Raw genomic sequence first — 21,877 nt, forward strand, 5'->3', positions numbered from 1 at the left:
AGTAGAGAACATCGACGATAAAGTTCGCAACTTTTGGTCGCTGATAAAAATCCTTGCCTGTACCGGAAGTAGCAGACGAGTAGCGTGACGTCACAGGTTGTGGAGCTCCTCACATCTGCACATTGTTTACAATCATGGCCACCAGGCCCGGCCCTAACCAATCTGGCGCCCTAGGCAAGATTTTAGGTGGCGCCCCCCCACATCGGCAGTGATGTGTATATACTCACAAGAACCCAAATAGCTTTGTCTTTGACCTTTTTTTTTACTTACAACTATACCTAATATATAAAGGGGTGGAAAAGTGACTATTACCTGCAGGGCAAACATTAGCTAACCAGAAGGCAATAACAATGTAAACAAAAAACACCTGCTTAAAAGATCTAATACAAATGTCCCTGAGGAATGTAAGATGGGAGCAGGGGCGCCGCTAGGGATTTTGGGCCCCATGAAAAGAATCTTTACAGGGCCCCCAACACAGTGTCATTATTTTTTCTTTATTATAATTTCATCATCATCAGGGGCCTCTCTGGGCCCCCCTCCATCATGGGCCCCTATAATCTGTCTCCTTTACCCCCCCTTTTTGGCGCCCCTGGGTGGGAGTACTGTAATTACCTAACGTTACATTATTATTTTCCATAACAATTTAGCCCCCTCCACAATATTAACCCGACGTTAAAACAGAACTAGCTATTTATTGATTAGCAATTGCCGAATCATGTAACATTAGCTTAATGCTAAAAAGCCAGGTTACTATCACATTCTGTAACAGACAAATAATTTCATGTAGGCTAACGTTACCTACCTGCTACCTCTGTCTTTTTCTCGTTTCTCCTCCTCTTCTTTTCTCTTTTTTCTTCCCTGGGCACCTGACAGTTTTGGCCGTTTTGACATCTTGTGTTGATTTTTTGATGTGGTGACGTCCAAAAAGAGTCATGATGCGGGAAGGGAGGGGGCGCACCGTGCGGGGGAGGAGGGGGGGACGTAATGTTGTAACAAATAATATTTCTATTAAATAGGCTTTACTTTGCATTTTAATTAACGTGGGATTATTTTTTGTATTTAGAAATAATAGTACCAACTTTTTTCTTTTTTTTTTTTTCTCCAACATTTGTGGCACTGGCGTGGCGCCCCCTGATGGACGGCGCCCTTAGCATTTGCCTATACGGCCTATGCCACGGGCCGGCCCTGATGGCCACCAGCAGCGAGAGCGATTCGGACCGAGAAAGTGACAATTTCTCCATTAATTTGAGCGAGGATGAAAGATTTGTGGATGAGGAAAGTGAGAGTGAAGGACTAGAGGGCAGTGGGAGCGATTCAGATACGGAAGATGCTGTGAGAGGCGGGTGGGACCTGATATTCAGCTGGGAATGACTAAAACAGTAAATAAACACAAGACATATATATACTCTATTAGCCACAACACAACCAGGCTTATATTTAATATGCCACAAATGAATACCGCATAACAAACACCTCCCCCCTCCCGTCCATATAACCCGCCAATACAACTCAAACACCTGCACAACACACTCAATCCCACAGCCCAAAGTACCGTTTACCTCCCAAAGTTCATACAGCACATATATTTCCCCAAAGTCCCCAAAGTCACGTACGTGAAATGCACATAGCGGCACGCACGTACGGGCAAGCGATCAAATGTTTGGAAGCGTACTCACGGTACCGCGTCTGCGCATCCAACTCAAAGTCCTCCTGGTAAGAGTCTCTGTTGTCCCAGTTCTCCACAGGCCAATGGTAAAGCTTGACTGTCATCTTCCGGGAATGTAAACAATGAAACACCGGCTGTGTTTGTGTTGCCGCAGCCGGCTGCAATACACCCCTTCCACCTACAGCTTTCTTCTTTGCTGTCTCCATTGTTCATTGAACAAATTGCAAAAGATTCACCAACACAGATGTCCTGGATACTGTGGAATTTTGCAATGAAAACGGACGACTTAATAGCTGGCCACCATGCTGTCCCAAAATGTCCTCTACAATCCGTGACGTCACGCGCTGACGTCATCATACCGAGACGTTTTCAGCAGGATATTTCGCGCAAAATTTAAAATTGCACTTTAGTAAGCTATTGGCATGTGTTGCAATGTTAAGATTTCATCATTGATATATAAACTATCAGACTGCGTGGTCGGTAGTAGTGGGTTTCAGTAGGCCTTTAATTTCTATTGTGGAAGGTGGCAGCGGTCTTTAATGACAGTAGTACCTTTGTTTTCATTCGCCACACTTTTTGTATGTTTCAGTTATGTGCAAACATTTTGACCCAAGTTGGCAGTCTCGGGTAGCTTTAGTGAGGGGCACCAGAACCCGGTTCCAAAACTAAAAAAAAGTAGGAGCTATCGGGCTATATTTTCAGAATCAGAATCAGAAATACTTTATTAATCCCTGAGGGGAAATTCAAATTTTTCAGCACAATCCCATTCAAGATCAGACAAACATTTTAGGGAGACAGAACAGGATCAAACATTACAGGGAGACAGAACAGGATCGCTGACGGGTCTGCCAACTTCCGGCGCCCCTTACAAAAAAGGTGAAACACAGGTAAAAAAGGGGGGAAGGGGTTAGGTGAGAAAAAAATAAAATAGAAAAAAAATAAAAATGTTGTTGCTAAATGAAGTTTTTTTTTTAATTACAGATTTGGTACTAGTATCGAAACAATACCCATTCTGTTATCGTTTGGCCAAATATTGTGTAGCAAAGTAAACCAATTGCCCACATATCATTTGGCAGGATTCAGTGTCCAAACATAGAATCCCACGCATTGGTGATTCAGTCTTTGTACTCTTTTTTTGAAATGTATTTTTATTGCGTTCGACTGCCAAATAATCCACCATGGATCCAAAGAAAGTTGCGAGTTCCAGCACTTGGATAATGCCTCCTACTGTAAACGATACCTCATTTATTATTATGTATTATTTTCATTACAATGGTAATTGGGATTTATTATATATATATTATATACAAATATAATATAATAATATATCAGTATATATTATATACTGTATATATAATATGTAAATATTACATTTTTAGTCGACTTAATAACTGCATTATCCTTTCCATCCTTTGAAACTGAGCTACTGTGTGGAACAATTTCCCTTGTGGATCAATAACGTTTGTCTAAGTCCAAGACTAATTTCTGGAAGAGTGATCACATTAATTAAATAAATGAGATTTCTTTATTTTGATGTGTGGATTATTTTGGAGTCTGTCGATTGCTTCCTTTTAAGAAAGCTTGTGAGATGTTATTGTGGAAGAGCGATAAAAATACACGTGTACATGTGTGTGTGTGTCGGTGTTCATTGGCGCAACACACACACACACACACACACACACACACACACACACACACACACACACCAAAAAAACAATCATATTACATTTGGCTATGCACTTTGCATGCATTTCACTGTATGTACAGTACATGCCTGTAGTTCATGATTTCAAGTTTGTAACTCTATTTATAAACTTTTCCAGGTTTGCTGAGGAAGAGGATGGAAGGAAAAAAGTGTGCCTTCTACCTGTAGCCCTCACCTCAGAAGGAGTGAATGGGCTTTAATCTGGATGGTTGGACTACAAGGCATCTTTCAATACCTGGCAGTAAAAAGAAAAAAACTAACATTTCATTGCAGTGATCACAATGAAATCATCATGCCTTGTTTTGGGTCATAAGTACGGCGACAACACCTACATTCTATTTCCGAAATGGCAGCAGTGAAACTTTTTTTGGGGAGGAAAAATGTGTATGTGACTGAATTGTTTTCTTCTTCTTGAAACCAACTTAACATACACACATGGACTTTGGCCAAGTGTTCGTCTTAATGGTTTGGGGTAAAGTGGTGTCTTTTCACATTATAAAAAACATTCAAGCTTTAATCTGAATTGTATTTCTGTTAACACCAGACACAACAATCCAGTTTTCTGACCTTTATCCTTTTCACTGTTGGGCAGTTTCAGTTTGAACAGATTGCTATGAAAATAGAAACTGGTCCATTACTTTTGCCCATGTAACCAATTCATGCAAAATTCAACCAATCCCCATGGATTATGCACATCTTTCCAACGTTGTCCATACTCAACGCATTTTCCTTGCACAGTTTGGCCAATCATTGTCATTTTCACTAGGGATGTTCCAATCAGGGTTTTATGCCTCAAATTCCGATACCGATCATCCATGAGTGAAATCAGCCAATATCTATCACGTATTAATTTTTCTATTCATTTACGTTGAGTGCTATTTACAGTTTAAAAACATCAACACAATATTTAAACTATAGTTCCTTAATCTCTTTTTATTGTTTGAGCAAAACAAAAGTACACACTAACTAAACAGGAGCAACAACTGCTATCTGCTACTCATTTAGATCATTTGGTTTTTCAATCAATCAATTAATCAATGTTTATTTATATAGGCCTAAATCACAAGTGTCTCAAAGGGCTGCACAAGCCACAACGACATCTTAGGTACAGAGCCCACGTAAGGGCAAGGAAAAACTCACCCCAGTGCATACTTGCCAACCTTGAGACCTCCGATTTCGGGAGAAGGGGGGTGGGGGCGTGGTCGGGGGTGGGCTGGGGCGTGGTTGGGGGCGTGGTTAAGAGGGGAGGAGTATATTGACAGCTAGAATTCAACAAGTCAAGTATTTCATACATATACAGTATTTCATACATATACAGTATATATATATATATATATATATATATATATATATATATATATATATATCTCTCTCTACATCCTGAAAATATGCAAACAAAACTGTGTTTAGATAATTGATACTTCAAACTTGCATAAATAAATATTAAGGAATATAACATAATTTGGCTTCTGAGAGTTTCAAAATGTAATGAATAAAATGCTAAAGTTGTTGATAAACAAGCAATTATTTTAATAATTAAATATGGTCATTTTAAATGAATTATTATGATGATTTAAAATCAATTATTTCAAATATTTTTATTTTAATGTATAATTCTATGGCTGGATGTAATAAGGAGTCAGAAAAAAATACAAATAAAAATACAATTAATTTTGATGTTTTTAGCAAAATATAGTAAACATGTATTTAGTTGTTTTTTTTGGTAAATTAATAAATATATTTATTTTTAGGTAAGATAAACATAATAATACAATTTATCTCTAGTCTGGATGATTTAGTTCTTGTCACCCTGTTATCCTCCCGTCATAAAAAAAAGGCTGTCCTCACTCAGGTCCGCATGGAGCTGGAGGGGGCGTGGCTTCCAGCTCCGGCTGAAAATCGGGAGATTTTCGGGAGAATATTTGTCCCGGGAGGTTTTCGGGAGAGGCGCTGAATTTCGGGAGTCTGCCGGAAAATTCGGGAGGGTTGGCAAGTATGCCCCAGTGGGACGTCGATGTGAATGACTATGAGAAACCTTGGAGAGGACCGCATATGTGGGTAACCCCCCCTCTCTAGGGGAGACCGAATGCAATGGATGTCGAGTGGGTCTGACATAATATTGTGAGAGTCCAGTCCATAGTGGATCCAACATAATAGTAAGAGTCCAGTCCATAGTGGATCCAACATAATAGTAAGAGTCCAGTCCATAGTGGGGCCAGCAGGAAACCATCCCGAGTGGAGACGGGTCAGCAGCGCAGAGATGTTCCCAACCAATGCACAGGCGAGCGGTCCACCCCGGGTCCCGACTCTGGACAGCCAGCTCTTCATCCATGGCCACCGGACCGAAAGAAACGGCAGATCAACTGGTCCAAAAAAGGGGGGCTATTTAAAGGCTAGAGTATTCAAATGAGTTTTAAGATGGGACTTAAATGCTTCTACTGAGGTAGCATCTCTAATTGTTACCGGGAGGACATTCCATAGTACTGGAGCCCGAATAGAAAACGCTCTATAGCCCGCAGACTTTTTTTTTGGGCTCTGGGAATCACTAATAAGCAGGAGTTCTTTGAACGCAGATTTCTTGCCGGGACAAATGGTACAATACAATCGGCTGGAGCTAGACTGTGTAGTATTTTATACGTAAGTAGTAAAACCTTGAAGTCACATCTTAAATGCACAGGAAGCCAGTGCAGGTGAGCCAGGATAGGCGTAATATGATCAAACTTTCTTGTTCTTGTCAAAAGTCTAGCAGTCGCATTTTGTACCAATTGTAATCTTTTAATGCTAGACATAGGGAGACCCGAAAATAATACGTTACAGTAATCGAGACGAGACGTAACGAACGCATGAATAATGATCTCAGCGTCGCTAGTGGATAAAATAGAACGAATTTTAGCGATATTACGGAGATGAAAGAAGGCCGTTTTAGTAACACTCTTAATGTGTGACTCAAACGAGAGAGTTGGGTCTTTTTGCCATCAATGTCATCTTGTGGAATTATTCCTTGAACTTGTAAACATTAACCAAAAAAAGATTTTGAGAAAAGAAAAATGTTGACCTAATCACTCAAGTATCGACCATCAATTTATGGATCTATCGGCCCCCTTATGTGTCGTGTACTGGGTGCGACAATGCGACACACCAACAATTATGGTATGTTATCCTCTCTCGAGATTCTTATTAATGTACTTGTTAATTTCCTGTTAATAGCTGTAATTTTCTTAATGTTTACTAAGCAGTTAATTGTTGGTATTGTTTAAAGCAGGGGTCACCAACGCGGTGCCCGCGGGCACCAGGTAGCCCGTAAGGACCAGATGAGTCGCCCGCTGGCCTGTTCTAAAAATAGCTCAAATAGCAGCACTTACCAGTGAGCTGCCTCTATTTTTTAAATTGTATTTATTTACTAGCAAGCTGGTCTCGCTTTGCTCGACATTTTTAATTCTCAGAGAGACAAAACTCAAATAGATTTTGAAAATCCAAGAAAATATTTTAAAGACTTGTTCTTCACTAACTGACAAAGAAACAGATAACAGATTTGGTGTCCAGTTCAAAGTGTGACATGATTTATTTAAAAATTTGAGAGTTGACTTTTGTATTTTACATGAGTTATTATTTGTACAAACATGGTGCAAAATAATTCATGATTTGTTAAACAATGTTAGTGGCTAGCTAGTTAAAATGGGATATTGTGATTTCACAAGACTGTCTTAGAAGTGATCATTTGAAAATGTTCAATTTGAAAAATGTGCACTTAGAGAAAATATAAAAATAAAGTGTTGCATATTGATATTTATCTGTTTCTATATATATTTATTGTGAGACATCATTAAGATGATCAGTGTTTCCACAAAGATAAATATCATTAATTATTAATAATAATATAGAGTTAAAGGTAAATTGAGCAAATTGGCTATTTCTGGCAATTTATTCAAGTGTGTATCAAACTGGTAGCCCCTGCGATGAGGTAGCTACTTGTCCAGGGTGTACCCCGCCTTCCGCCCGATTGTAGCTGAGATAGGCTCCAGCGCCCCCGCGACCCCAAAGGGAATAAGCGGTAGGAAATGGATGGATGGAAACTGGTAGCCCTTCGCATTAATCAGTACCCAAGAAGTAGCTCTTGGTTTCAAAAAGGTTGGTGACCCCTGGTTTAAAGCTATCTTCGTGGTTAACTTAGCTATGAGCATGCATGTTCTTGGCTTGCTCTCGGTGTGTAACATGTTTAGCATCGTCCTCCAGTGATAATGTGACATAAGTTACTAAGAAAGAGTTTATTTGCCGTAATGAGGGTGATTTTATAAGTTTAGGAGAGCGGCTCTGCACTGTGTATGGGGAAACATAATTAGCTGCTAGCCGCTTGTAAATACAGTGACAGCCTGGGGGGATTTGTGTTTGTCATCTGTCACGCTTGGTGATACTCTCTAAGAGGCTAGCGGATCCCAAGAGGCAAAACACAGGCAGGAGTATGAACAAGGGAGGAAGACTAGACAGGGCAGGATGGCAAAATGTCTTACAAGAACTGGAATCGAGGCAAAGAATCCAAAGCATGAATCCGAAATCCTGTGTCCATGGGGAGTAATCACCCAGTGTCTTCCTGCCCGTACAGGTGTGATGAAATAGGCCTGTTAATGATGCACACCTGCAGCAATTATGCTCAGGGAGTGGCTAGGTCTGTAACAGAAAACAAAGGGGCGGTAACAAAGAAAAACACAAGACACAAAGGAAAAAACTATTAACTGCTTCAACTGAACACCTAAATGGTCTTATCGCCCCAACAAAAGGTGACAAACAAGTGGATGGAAAATAGTGTTACAATAGAGAGTGATAGTGATCAGCATTGACCTTTGGCAGAGATTACAGCATCAAGTACTTTTGAATATGATGCCATAAGCTTGGCACACCTATCTTTGGGCAGTTTCACCTTAGTTAAAAGTTTGCCTAAATGCACCGGAAATACTCTCAGACCATAAGAAACATAATTCTCTGATGAGAGAAAGCTTGAACTCTTTGGCATGAATGCCATGTGTCATATTTGGAGGAAACCAGGCACCGCTCATCACCAGGACAATACTACAGTGACGCATGGCGGTGGCAGCATCATGCTGTGGGGATGGTTTTCAGCGGCAGGAACTGGGAGACTAGTCAGGATAGAGGGAACGATGAATGCAGCAAGGTACAGAGACATCACGGATGAAAACCAACGCTTCCCATTCAACCTGATGGAGCTTGAGAGGTGCTGCAAAGAAGAATGGAATAGCATCGTAAAAAGCTGCCAAAAGTGCATGACCAAAGTATTGAACAAAGGCTGTGAATATTCATGTACATATGATATTTTCGTTTTTATTCTTAATAAATTTGCAACAAAAAAAAAAGAAAAAATATTTTCACCTTGTCATTATGGGGTACTGTGTGTAGAATTTAAAGGACAAAAATGTATTAATTCCATTTTGGAATAATAAGGATGTAACATAACATTTGGAAAAAGAGAAGCGCTGTGAATATTCCGGATAAACTGTAATATGAAAAAATAGACATATGTCAGCTTTGTGTTAAAGGTGACAAAGCATATTATTCTTTACATTACAATGTTTTTTCATTACATTACGTCACATACATTACGTGCTTTCTTCCTCAACATTTAATTTTGTTTTTGTTTTGTTTGTTTTTAGAATGTGCAGCAGGTCAATTTCAAAAAACCCTGCAGGCCTCAGTTTGGACACCCCAACTGTAAAGATAGTGAGTTTGTTGCAATAAACACAATTTTGTTTTATTTTTTTAGGACTTTTTTGTTGGGAAAATATGTTGAAATTAAATATAGCCCTTTTTGTCTAATTTAGTTTGTAGTATTTGTCTTATTTTGCACAAACAGTGTTTATTTGTGAAATGCATTCTGTAAAAGACACATCATTTCATGACAATTAGTTTGAGGGAAGAGCTGTCGCATTTACTGGTATTGCTTGATATCGGTATCAGAAATAAAGTGCTGAACGATTTGGAGTATCAGATATCGGTAAGAAAGCCAATATCGAGCATTTCTAGATCAAATATAACTTATATATTTCATGCAAAGAACTGGTAAAACACATTTTAGAGACTGCAGGTTAACATGTCTTCTGTCTTATTCAGTGGGTTGGGGAGGAACATATTTCATCCAATCAGACTACTTGGAATAATTAAACTGATCAACTTAATTAGCTTCATTACGTTGATTTGACTACGCACCACTGCCATATGGTGCAAGAAAACAAAAAGAGAGGGGAACTAATTAAAAGTAAAATAATGAGGATTTTAATTAACTGGTCCCTCAGACACCAGCAAATGGGGATGTGGAGATGTAATTAAAAAGTCATGTTGTGCTGGCAACAATCCCCCTCTACCTGTTTTAATAACAGCTTCATCCGTCTAATTAAATCTGTAAATGAATTAGTAAAATTGAGGGGCCTTGGTTGTGTTTACATAAAACTAAGGATGCAACAGTACTGTCCTGTGTGTTTGAAAAGTTCAGACGCAAAAACAGATAATTCCATTTTTTCTTGTTTTTTGTGAAGCTTTTCATGAAACAGCCATCCTGTTGACGGCTGCATCGTGACATCATGACATTGAAGGCTGCATGACATGACAACAACAGCAGAGTATACACACGATTCAGTAGTTACTGTTGCGTCCGACCAGTCTTCCTCTCAGGGAATAAAACACACTGGTCAATCCCAAATTCTTTCGGACGACATACAGTATATGTTGAGTAAGAAGGACCACCAAGACAGAATAGCAATACTATCAAGTTTTACTAAAGCTTTAGGAGACCAGCCCTCACAATGCTATAATAGCAGCATCAAGAAGCGATCTAAAAATCAAACGGAAAGAGTCCGCTTATTTAGTATGAAAACAGCCCCCTCCCGCCCAGAAAGAAATACAGCCTTTTTGTTCTAAACTGATAAGGTCTCCTTCACAAAAAGGGAGTAAATTATACACCCAATAGAAGTGGTGTACCGTCAGGGCCAGCAAGGCCTTCTCTGCTGGCCTAACAACCAGAATTCATGATCATAATTAAAGATAAAAGTCGTTTTTTATTTACTTTCCCTAAATATCTAAATGTATTCATATTCTCTTCATGTCATAATATGCTCCTTCCAGCGGTGTTGTTTTTAGGTGATAGAGTTTTTATCCAATCAGAATCCAGCTAGCTTATGCTGTAAAAAAAATGTGCCCGAAGCCTTCAGATTAAGCAATACTGGCGTCTGTGCACTGTAAGTGAACGGGGACACAGAGTTGATAGACAGTTGCGGTAGCCAATCAGATCACGAGTTGTTGTCAGTAAGGCCTACTAGATGGCCCAAGGCAGATATATATTGTGATGTCATGAGCTAGGTAACATAAGAACTCCATTACCCAGCATGCCACAGTAGTGAAGAGCATGCGCAGTAGCCCCGTTTTGCCATGCCGGCAGCGGGATGTTTTTGATGAGCACCTTGTGGAGTAAACTTTAAGAACTCAGCTAACATCTTTTATGATTAGACAAGACAACACATACTGTATATTTGCAAGGCCATTTTCAAGAACGATATTTAAAGAGAAACTACATCTTGTGAGACGATGTCGGCTAACCCCGGATGCTCGAATGGGTTCTACAGATTGTGAGTTCAGATATTTTATTTCTTAATTTTTTCACGTTTAATACGTTTTTTGCTATTTTAATTTTGACAGTACCACATTAGCTTTGTTTTAATTGCTGATGCGGGTTTATTGATTTTTAAATGCGCCAGAAAATAACCTGTTATGTACACTGTTGATGTGATCCAATACGCAGTAGTGCGTAAATATGTTCCTGTATAGTGTTTCTCCAGCAATGGTCATGTGGTGACATAAATGATGGTATTTTGAGAGGTAATCATTGAAGTCGGATATCACTGAAGGCCTAGGTGGGAAACGCACGGCCCGCCACTGCCCAATAGACATTCCAGCGCCTTCAAGGTGAAACACAGAGTTTACTAGCGGACATAAGATACAAGCACGGACATCACGAGAAGACACACTACATGGGAAAATACTAGCTGATTTAAACATGACTATGGATTAAAAAGAACACTTGAAAATATGTCATTCCCACATTACACATGTATCCTGTACATAATGTACAAAGGCGATAGACTGGAGTTTTCCCACCGCAGTGTGTCGACCTTTCTTGCCCTCATAGACTGCTCAGGGTTATTAGGGCAGCGTCCTTTTTTGCGCCCAGTAGCTGAGGGCACCGCACACTCACTGATTTAATCAAAGTTACTCATTATTGGTGCTTCCATTTAGTTTCAATCCCTGCAAAACAGACACGAATAGGCAAGGTGCTGATGTTGGATAATGTCATCAAATTTCAATGCATTGTTGGGTCTGATGGATTTGTCTGTTTGTGCCACAAAGAGAGCATGGCGCTTGTCAGTGAATTACTAAATATACTCCTGGTAAAGAACGGTGTAAACTATTTTGTGATACTGACAGCTCAAAACGGCTTATAATTTTTTTGCACCTTAACTCTTCATTTGTAGTCTGATTGTTTACTTAGGTTCGGTACAGAGGTTTCTCAATTTCCCAGGAGGTGTTCCTAGTATCATGCATCTACTCTGTAAATAAATACAGTGCAGACTTTGGCTAGCAGAAGTCATGGCTAGTGATAGAACCAAGGACAAGCCAGAGCTTAAAAAACACTCTTCAGGTGTTTAAGTTTCATGTTGAACACTTGGCCTTTCCTTAGAAATATGTAAACAAAGAAGATTGGCAAGAGGTAGAAAATGGATGGATGGTTTAGATGAAAGCAGTGTGCTGCCATTGTTCAGTAGATAAGGAGATGTAACTATTAATATTACACTTTAACTAATAAAATTTACAAAAAAAATAATAATTCACACTCTTTTAACTATTACTATTATTTGCACAAAGGTTGAATGGAGGCAACTGGACTCTTCTTGTTTATGACGATTCGCCTTGGAGTCTTCTTCGGTTTTAAACTTAAAGGCCTACTGAAACCCACTACTACCGACCACGCAGTTTAATAGTTTATATATCAATGATGAAATCTTAACATTGCAACACATGCCAATACGGCTGGGTTAGCTTACTAAAGTGCAATTTTAAATTTCGCGCAAAATATCCTGCTGAAAACGTTTCGGTATGATGACGCCTGTGCGTGACGTCACGGATTGTAGAGGACATTTTGGGACAGCATGGTGGCCAGCTATTAAGTCGTCTGTTTTCATCGCAAAATTCCACAGTATTCTGGACATCTGTGTCGGTGAATCTTTTGCAATTTGTTCAATGAACAATGGAGACAGCAAAGAAGAAAGCTGTAGTTGGGAAGCGGTGTATTGCGGCAGGTGTTGTGCCGGATAACGCACTCCCGCCTTTGAATGCACCCCTTGACTGTTGTGCCGGATAACACAGCCGGTGTTTCATTGTTTACATTCCCGGAAGATGACAGTCAAGCTTTACCATTGGAGAACTGGGACAACAGAGACTCTTACCAGGAGGACTTTGAGTTGGATACGCAGACGCGGTACCGTGAGTACGCATGCAGCTGCGGCTTCCAAACATTTGATCGCTTGCCCGTACGTGCGTGCCGCTATGTGCATGTCACGTACGTAACTTTGGGGAAATATATGTGCTGTATGAACTTTGGGGAGGTGAACGGTACTTGGGCTGTGGGATTGAGTGTGTTGTGCAGGTGTTTGAGTTGTATGGGCGGGTTATATGGACGGGAGGTGTTTGTTATGCGGGATTAATTTGTGGCATATTAAATATAAGCCTGGTTGTGTTGTGGCTAATAGAGTATATATATATGTCTTGTGTTTATTTATTGTTTTAGTCATTCCCAGCTAAATATCAGGTCCCACCCGCCTCTCACAGCATCTTCCCTATCTGAATCGCTCCCACTGCCCTCTAGTCCTTCACTCTCACTTTCCTCATCCACGAATCTTTCATCCTCGCTCAAATTAATGGGGAAATTGTCGCTTTCTCGGTCCGAATCGCTCTCGCTGCTGGTGGCCATGATTTTTTTATCAGCGACCAAAAGTTGTGAACTTTATCGTCGATGTTCTCTACTAAATCCTTTCAGCAAAAATATGGCAATATCGCGAAATGATCAAGTATGACACATAGAATGGACCTGCTATCCCCGTTTAAATAATAAAATCGCATTTCAGTAGGCCTTTAAGGGGTGGAGTTTCCCTATGTGTCCATAATCAGCAATGTTGTTTTTAAATTTTTTTAATTTAACCTTTATTTAACCAGGAAAAATCCCGTTGAGATTAAGAACCTCTTTTTCAAGGGAGTCCTGGCCAAGAGGCAGCAAAGTTACACATAAAATCACATTCACATTACACAATAAAATGACAGGATGGACATAAGTAAAACAGTTACAGATAGCTGAGGCTCCTTCAAATGCTATCAGTTCAGATTTAAAAGCATTTAAGGATAAAAAGTCAGTCAGCTTCCAGTCTCTTTGTAGCATGTTCCAAGCACAAGGAGCTGCATAGACAAAAGCTTATTTTCCCTAGCTCAGTGCGAGCAAAAGGGACAAAGAGCAACAGCTGATCGTTGGATCTCAGTGCATAAAAGTCCATACTTCTCTGTGAAATCAATGCACAAATGTAATCGGGAAATAGTCCCAGAAGAGCCTTGTAAGTAAAGGTGTACCAATGACACTGTCTCCTAATGGACAGAATAGGCCATCCCAACCGAGAGTACAAGTCACAGTGGTGTGTCATGGCTCTACAGTTTGTGATGAACCTCAAAGAAGCATGGTAAACACAGTCCACAATCTAAGACAGGAATGAGTAACATTCATATAAAAAATATCACCATAATCGAGCACAGTTAAAAATGTGGCAGAGACAAGGTGCTTCTTTACACCAAAAGAAAAACATTTCTTATTACGGAAGAAAAAACCCAATTCAAGTTTTGGTTTCTTCCCCAGATGATCAATAATGTTGATGAAATACAGAGTATTGAGGAGTACAATGACCAAACAGACCAAACAAACCCATGTGCAGACGCATGGCACAACCCTAAGGTTAGTTTCTTTGGGCCCAGAGTCAGCAGTTATTTTGCATCTTTAAAAAAAAGGACAGTCCTTTGAGGAGAACAATGGTAACATTCTCGATATCAGGATCTCTGGTTTGAAAGAGGAGTTAAATAGGCCATTTATGTCAAACTAAAAAGGCTCTCTCTCGGGTCAGCGTGCCTTAGATGGTAAAGCAAGCATTCAGAAACTTGAGGGTTCCTTTTATGAATCCAGCTTCCACGATCCTAGTCACTGCTGTTGTGTTCTTGGGCAAGACACTTCACCTACCTTGCTCCCAGTGCCACTCACACTGGTTTATAAATGTGAATGTTTGATTGGAGAGGCTGTAAGCGCAAATTGGTAACCACGTTTCCATCAGTGTACCTCAGGGCAACCATGGCTACAGATGTAGCTTGCCACCAAGAACGTGGAGCGAATTATTGATGGATTCTCGAGTCTCACTGTAAAGTGCTTGATTGTCGAGAGAAGCGCTATACAAATCTAGTCCAGTTTTATTATTGAACCAAAAGGCCCTCTGAAAAAAAGTTGCCTGCCTACAACAGTGTCTATTGCTCTCTGACTTCAGGGAAAGCTCAGCTTTCCATAAAATGTCAAAAAAATAAGTGCTAAAGTATGTACTGTTGTGTTTACATGACTAAAAATGAGCTTGAATGTGTTCAACTTTTATACAGAATCAGCTACTTTTCACAGGTCACTGACGCAACTTTCTTTAATTCATTCCCGTAGCATCAGAGTGCAATCAACAGTGTTGAAGCTCAGCCTCCAAAGACATGCTCCCTTGTTCACACAGGAACTACGCTAAAATGAAAATGGCTGGCCATGACCTGGAACACTGCTAGAGGAAATGCTCAGTTTTGACCCACCCAACGACGTTGAGTGTCTCCGGGGGTCTATGAGGCAGTGGGCTGGCCTGTCGGCTGGGCTTCCGCATAATGATTGGATGATCTGTCACAGGGTGAATCAAAACAAAATGAGGGATTCAGAAATCTTGAAATATAACCCACAATTGTAGTATTTTTCAAGATTAACTCCATTGATCTGAGTTTTCCAATATTTCTTAAAAACAACTGGTAACAAATATATCATCTTTTTATGGTGTCATTGGAGACTGTATTAGTGTCTGAGACTGACTTCTGTTGCTCTGCAGTTACTGTCCCCAACGAGCAGCTTCTGCTGCATGCAAGCCCCTCCATCGTCCCAAAGCACTCACAGTCGGTCACGCTAGCTTCGCACAGCAGCCCCAGCAAGTGAGCAAATGGCGGGTAGAGTTTCCGTTTAAATAAATGGATATATTATGTAATGATGAGATTCCCCTCCTTGAAATGCCAGCAAGTGCCACTGGCCTACAATCATGTTCTGACGTCTACCCCCCAAAGATTGTCTCATTCCACTGGAAGAGTTGAAGTTGTTTTGCCACCAAGAATTCAAACAGACCATTGGTATGCAGGACGCCGGACAACAACAGCAAGAACAACCCTATGGTGACCACCTCCAGAGAAACACATAAAATAAACTACTCACCTAAAATTTTGAACTGAAGAAGCCTTTTAAATGAACAAGCAGTAAGATTCCAGTTGCCTCCATTCAACCGTTGCTGATTTCCATAACCTGAACACTAAGAATCCTGATGTTGAGTTCAGATAGGTTAGCTAATATTGACCTGAAAGTGACCACCACATCTGTCAGTTTTTCTGTATGTTATATTGATATTTTTATTTATTGAGAATAGTATTCATTTGAGAATTACCTGAAGTTTACAGTCCTTTATGTTTTATTTAATAAATCAGGTTTTATGTTTTGAATTTTACCCAAAATGAATTGGTAAATGACCTTCAACCTGAGTTACTGACCAAGATTGTATACCGTTACATCCCTACTTAAAACACTTGGATGATAAACTTTCAGATCCCCGATCCCCAAAGGCGTGTCTTAATGAAATTAAACAATGGATGTCCGCTAACTTTTTGCAACTCAACACTAAGAAAACGGAAATGCTGATTATCGGTCCTGCTCAACACCGACATTTATTTAATAATACCACCTTAACATTTGACAACCAAACAATTTCACAAAGCGACTCGGTAAAGAATCTGGGTATTATCTTCGACCCAACTCTCTCGTTTGAGTCACACATTAAGAGTGTTACTAAAACGGCCTTCTTTCATCCCCGTAATATCGCTAAAATGCGTTCCTTTTTGTCCACCACCGACGCTGAGATTATTATTCATGCGTTCGTTACGTCTCGTCTCGATTACTGTAACGTATTATTTTCGGGTCTCCCTATGTCTAGCATTAAAAGATTACAATTGGTACAAAATGCGGCTGCTAGACTCTTGACAAGAACAAGAAAGTTTGATCATATTACGCCTATACTGGCTCACCTGCACTGGCTTCCTGTGCACTTAAGATGCGACATTAAGGTTTTACTACTTACGTAACTTACGTATAAAATACTACACGGTCTAGCTCCATCCTATCTTGCTGATTGTATTGTACCATATGTCCCGGTAAGAAACCTGCGTTCAAAGAACTCCGGCTTATTAGTGATTCCCAGAGCCTATAAAAAGTCTGCGGGCTATAGAGCGTTTTCCATTCGGGCTCCAATACTCTGGAATGCCCTCCCGGTAACAGTTAGAGATGCTACCTCAGTAGAAGCATTTAAGTCCCATCTTAAAACTCATTTGTATACTCTAGCCTTTAAATAGACCCCCCTTTTTAGACCAGTTGATCTGCTGTTTCTTTTCTTTTCTCCTCTGACTCCTTGCCGAGTTATTCCGGTTCCGGTGACCATGGAGGAAGTGCTGGCTGTCCAGAGTTGGGACCCAGGGTGGTGATTGATTGATATTGTTTGAATTTTTCACTGACCCCATCAACCTCAAGGCTTCCAAAAGGCCGGTCATGTCCCATTTCAAAACCCACTACCAGTTCTCATCCAGAGCCAAACAGTCAGCAAGGGATGCAATCTGCTCTGTCCTCACACACCTGGACATGGACAATGTGTTAATCAAAACTGCTGATGTTTAACCTCCAGGAGGTTACTGGATTGATTTGATCTAAGGACACAGTACCCATTTATGAATTATTTAAGCGAATCCGAATGATCCAGAAAGGCACATTTCCCCATTTGCAAAGGATAAAGCAATCATTAGGAGTAATTAAGTCTCTTCAATGGCTGTTGGGTAATGCGTTTCAATCAACTTAACACCATTGTCATCTGTTTCTTCAGGGCATCTAACTCGATTGAAGCATTTCAAGAGCAAACAGACGATTGACCAGATGAGCAGCGCGTAAAGAGCGTTCTATTTTGATTATGTCTTTGTTGCACATGATCAGCAGGGTGTGAAATTTAAGTCATATTCAGTTATTGTCTCCTTACTGCACCTGTTTTTGCAGGTACATCTGCCTGCCTGTAGGAGCTGGATCCAACATCCATTCACACTCACATTCGTACTTCTTTTGGCCAAGCATTCTTTTTCCATGGTGGCATAATTATATAACGTTCATCTGAAATGATTTTTAAAAACAAGATATTGGGTGCACAGTCTGTAATATATATACACACACTTAAATAGTTTAATAAGTGGTGCTTAATGCCCTATAGCAGGGCTGTTCAAATACATAATGAAGAGGGCCACAGTTTCAAGGGCCCAAGGGCTCAGGTGGATATTTTGTCAGAAAGTGCCTTCGCAGGTTATATTACTTTGAGACTGCTTTTATTTAATTACAAAGTAAACACATTGGCTTTCACACTGCACTGTCAATAAATTCATTATTCTGGCCTCGCTACTGGTTTCCAGCGTGTGCAGCTTATTAACAGCACGAAGAAACAGAAGCTCCAGAAGTTTTGTTGAGGATTGATGTTCCTTCCTCTGTTGTATTTCTTTACACTTCCTTCAATTAGGTTTGTATGACTAAAAATATAAGCAAAAAATAAACATTACAAAAGTATTATGTCAATTATGTATTTTGCATTAAAAAAATTGAAGGTTCAGTGTTAATACATTCAGAAAATAAACTACAGATGTTTACACTTATAGAAATTAAACAACATCCACATCAAACATTGAAAACAATGTATGCGTCTGTGACTCATCACAATTAAACCAAGTGTCGCTCTTATCGCCCTCTACTGGTCAAATTTAGCGGTATACAGGTAAAAGCCAGTAAATTAGAATATTTTGAAAAACTTGATTTATTTCAGTAATTGCATTCAAAAGGTGTAACTTGTACATTATATTTATTCATTGCACACAGACTGATGCATTCAAATGTTTATTTCATTTAATTTTGATGATTTGAAGTGGCAACAAATGAAAATCCAAAATTCCGTGTGTCACAAAATTAGAATATTACTTAAGGCTAATACAAAAAAGGGATTTTTAGAAATGTTGGCCAACTGAAAAGTATGAAAATGAAAAATATGAGCATGTACAATACTCAATACTTGGTTGGAGCTCCTTTTGCCTCAATTACTGCGTTAATGCGGCGTGGCACGGAGTCGATGAGTTTCTGGCACTGCTCAGGTGTTATGAGAGCCCAGGTTGCTCTGATAGTGGCCTTCAACTCTTCTGCGTTTTTGGGTCTGGCATTCTGCATCTTCCTTTTCACAATACCCCACAGATTTTCTATGGGGCTAAGGTCAGGGGAGTTGGCGGGCCAATTTAGAACAGAAATACCATTGTCCGTAAACCAGGCACGGGTAGATTTTGCGCTGTGTGCAGGCGCCAAGTCCTGTTGGAACTTGAAATCTCCATCTCCATAGAGCAGGTCAGCAGCAGGAAGCATGAAGTGCTCTAAAACTTGCTGGTAGACGGCTGCGTTGACCCTGGATCTCAGGAAACAGAGTGGACCGACACCAGCAGATGACATGGCACCCCAAACCATCACTGATGGTGGAAACTTTACACTAGACTTCAGGCAACGTGGATCCTGTGCCTCTCCTGTCTTCCTCCAGACTCTGGGACCTCGATTTCCAAAGGAAATGCAAAATTTGCATGGTTGGGTGATGGTTTGGGGTGCCATGTCATCTGCTGGTGTCGGTCCACTCTGTTTCCTGAGATCCAGGGTCAACGCAGCCGTCTACCAGCAAGTTTTAGAGCACTTCATGCTTCCTGCTGCTGACCTGCTCTATGGAGATGGAGATTTCAAGTTCCAACAGGACTTGGCGCCTGCACACAGCGCAAAATCTACCCGTGCCTGGTTTACGGACCATGGTATTTCTGTTCTAAATTGGCCCGCCAACTCCCCTGACCTTAGCCCCATAGAAAATCTGTGGGGTATTGTGAAAAGGAAGATGCAGAATGCCAGACCCAAAAAGGCAGAAGAGTTGAAGGCCACTATCAGAGCAACCTGGGCTCTCATAACACCTGAGCAGTGCCAGAGACTCATCGACTCCATGCCACGCCGCATTAACGCAGTAATTGAGGCAAAAGGAGCTCCAACCAAGTATTGAGTATTGTACATGCTCATATTTTTCATTTTCATACTTTTCAGTTGGCCAACATTTCTAAAAATCCCTTTTTTGTATTAGCCTTAAGTAATATTCTAATTTTGTGACACACGGAATTTTGGATTTTCATTTGTTGCCACTTCAAATCATCAAAATTAAATGAAATAAACATTTGAATGCATCAGTCTGTGTGCAATGAATAAATATAATGTACAAGTTACACCTTTTGAATGCAATTACTGAAATAAATCAAGTTTTTCAAAATATTCTAATTTACTGGCTTTTACCTGTATGTATCAAATGAGCTGTGATCGCCAGGGTTAATCTCAGACAAAAAACACGACCACGAAATACAAAAGACATAACAAAGTCAGCAATTTCAACACAAAACAAACTAAACATCATTATGCACAATATCTACTTACATATGATATGACCAAGTTTCGTGATGTAGCTTACACTTGTGGATTTTTCTACTGTCGTTGCTGCTTGTTTAGAACACTGTGTCCGTTGCTTAAAAGGTCCAAAAGGAAACAGAACATTCATATTTTGTTGTCCAGTCGTTGGTAAAAGTCTGATTTTGGCAATTTATTTAGATTTTGTTCAGGGTTTAATGAGAATTCTTCTTCTTCTTCTCACCCCGCTGCTGCTTCATTGTGACACATATGCCTCACTGTTGCCCCCTGTGGGGTGTTGGGACTACTGCATACATGAGCAACCCTAGTTTTAATGGTTTCATCAAGCCTATTTGAGGGATTTTGGTGTGCCAAATGAAAAGCTTTGGCGGGACGGATGAGCCCCGCGAGCAGCCAGTTGAATAGGCTTATTCTAGAGTGTCTTTTATCTTTACAAGGCCAAGCCCTATAAACCTCTTGTTGACTGCAGGTGGTAGTTTCTCGTTGTTTTCTTATTATACCTCAGTGGCTCAAGAAATATTTCAACAGTTTAGACAATTGATGACTTTATTTTTGTGTGGCAGCCCAACACCCAATTTTATGAATATATTTTTAGACTGTTGTTTCTTCCTTTCAAATTATTTTATTTTTATTTTATATATTTTTTGCTTTATTAAATTTATTTATTATATTATTATTATTCCTTTCAAATTCTGAACGTGAAATGAGGACCCCCTCGGCCACTACAACCTCCGTGTCTTCATCTGGGATCCAACCAAAAAGAAAAATATTACATTCAGTCGTGGTCAAAAGTTTACATACACTTGTAAAGAACATAATGTCATGGCTGTCTTGAGTTTCCAATACTTTCTACAACTCTTATTTTTTTGTGATAGAGTGATTGGAGCACATACTTGTTGGTCACAAAAAACATTCATGAAGTTTGGTTCTTTTATGAATTTATTATGGGTCTACTGAAAATGTGACCAAATCTGTTTGGTCAAAAGTATACATACAGTAATGTTAATATTTGGTTACATGTCCCTTGGCAAGTTTCACTGCAATAAGGCGCTTTTGTTAGCCATCCACAAGCTTCTGGTTGAATTTTTGACCACTCCTCTTAACAAAATTGGTGCAGTGTAGCTAAATTAGTTGGTTTTCTGACATGGACTTGTTTCTTTAGCATTGTCCACATGTTTAAGTCAGGACTTTGGGAAGGCCATTCTAAAACCTTAAAGAGGAACATTATCACCAGACCTATGTAAGCGTCAATATATACCTTGATGTTGCAGAAAAAAGACCATATATTTTTTTAACCGATTTCCGAACTCTAAATGGGTGAATTTGGCGAATTAAACGCCTTTCTATTATTCGCTCTCGGAGCGTTGTGACGTCACATCGGGAAGCAATCCACCATTTTCTCACTTTCGTCGGTGTGTTGTCGTAGGGTGTAACAACACGAACAGGGACGGATTCAAGTTGCACCAGTGGCCCAAAGATGCGAAAGTGGCAAGAAATTGGACGAAATTTGTTCAAAATACGAGGCTGTGGGGAAAGCCGACGAAATGGTCAGTCGTTTGTTCCGCACACTTTACCGACG

General features: G+C 40.0%; 1 protein-coding gene and 1 long non-coding RNA gene across 2 annotated transcripts in view; one reads left to right on the top strand and one right to left on the bottom strand.

The window, feature by feature from the left end:
- lmo4a (LIM domain only 4a) overlaps positions 1–4,145 on the top strand; it is a 30,240-nt gene extending 26,095 nt beyond the window's left edge. Inside the window, exon 5 of the mRNA XM_061980620.1 lies at positions 3,490–4,145. Coding sequence (XP_061836604.1) covers positions 3,490–3,498 — 9 coding nt within the window. The 3' untranslated portion in view covers positions 3,499–4,145. The remainder of the gene's footprint in view (positions 1–3,489) is intronic.
- Positions 1–20,480, bottom strand: part of LOC133619542 (uncharacterized) — a 28,179-nt gene extending 7,699 nt beyond the window's left edge. The window contains exons 1-3 of the long non-coding RNA XR_009817433.1: positions 20,308–20,480; positions 15,297–15,378; positions 7,880–8,036 (exon numbers count right to left, since the gene is read on the bottom strand). This is a non-coding gene — a long non-coding RNA (uncharacterized lncRNA). The remainder of the gene's footprint in view (positions 1–7,879; positions 8,037–15,296; positions 15,379–20,307) is intronic.
- Positions 20,481–21,877: the final 1,397 nt, after the last annotated feature.

This window comes from Nerophis lumbriciformis, linkage group LG20, assembly GCF_033978685.3.
Source record: "Nerophis lumbriciformis linkage group LG20, RoL_Nlum_v2.1, whole genome shotgun sequence".
Taxonomy (NCBI): Eukaryota; Metazoa; Chordata; class Actinopteri; order Syngnathiformes; family Syngnathidae; genus Nerophis; species Nerophis lumbriciformis.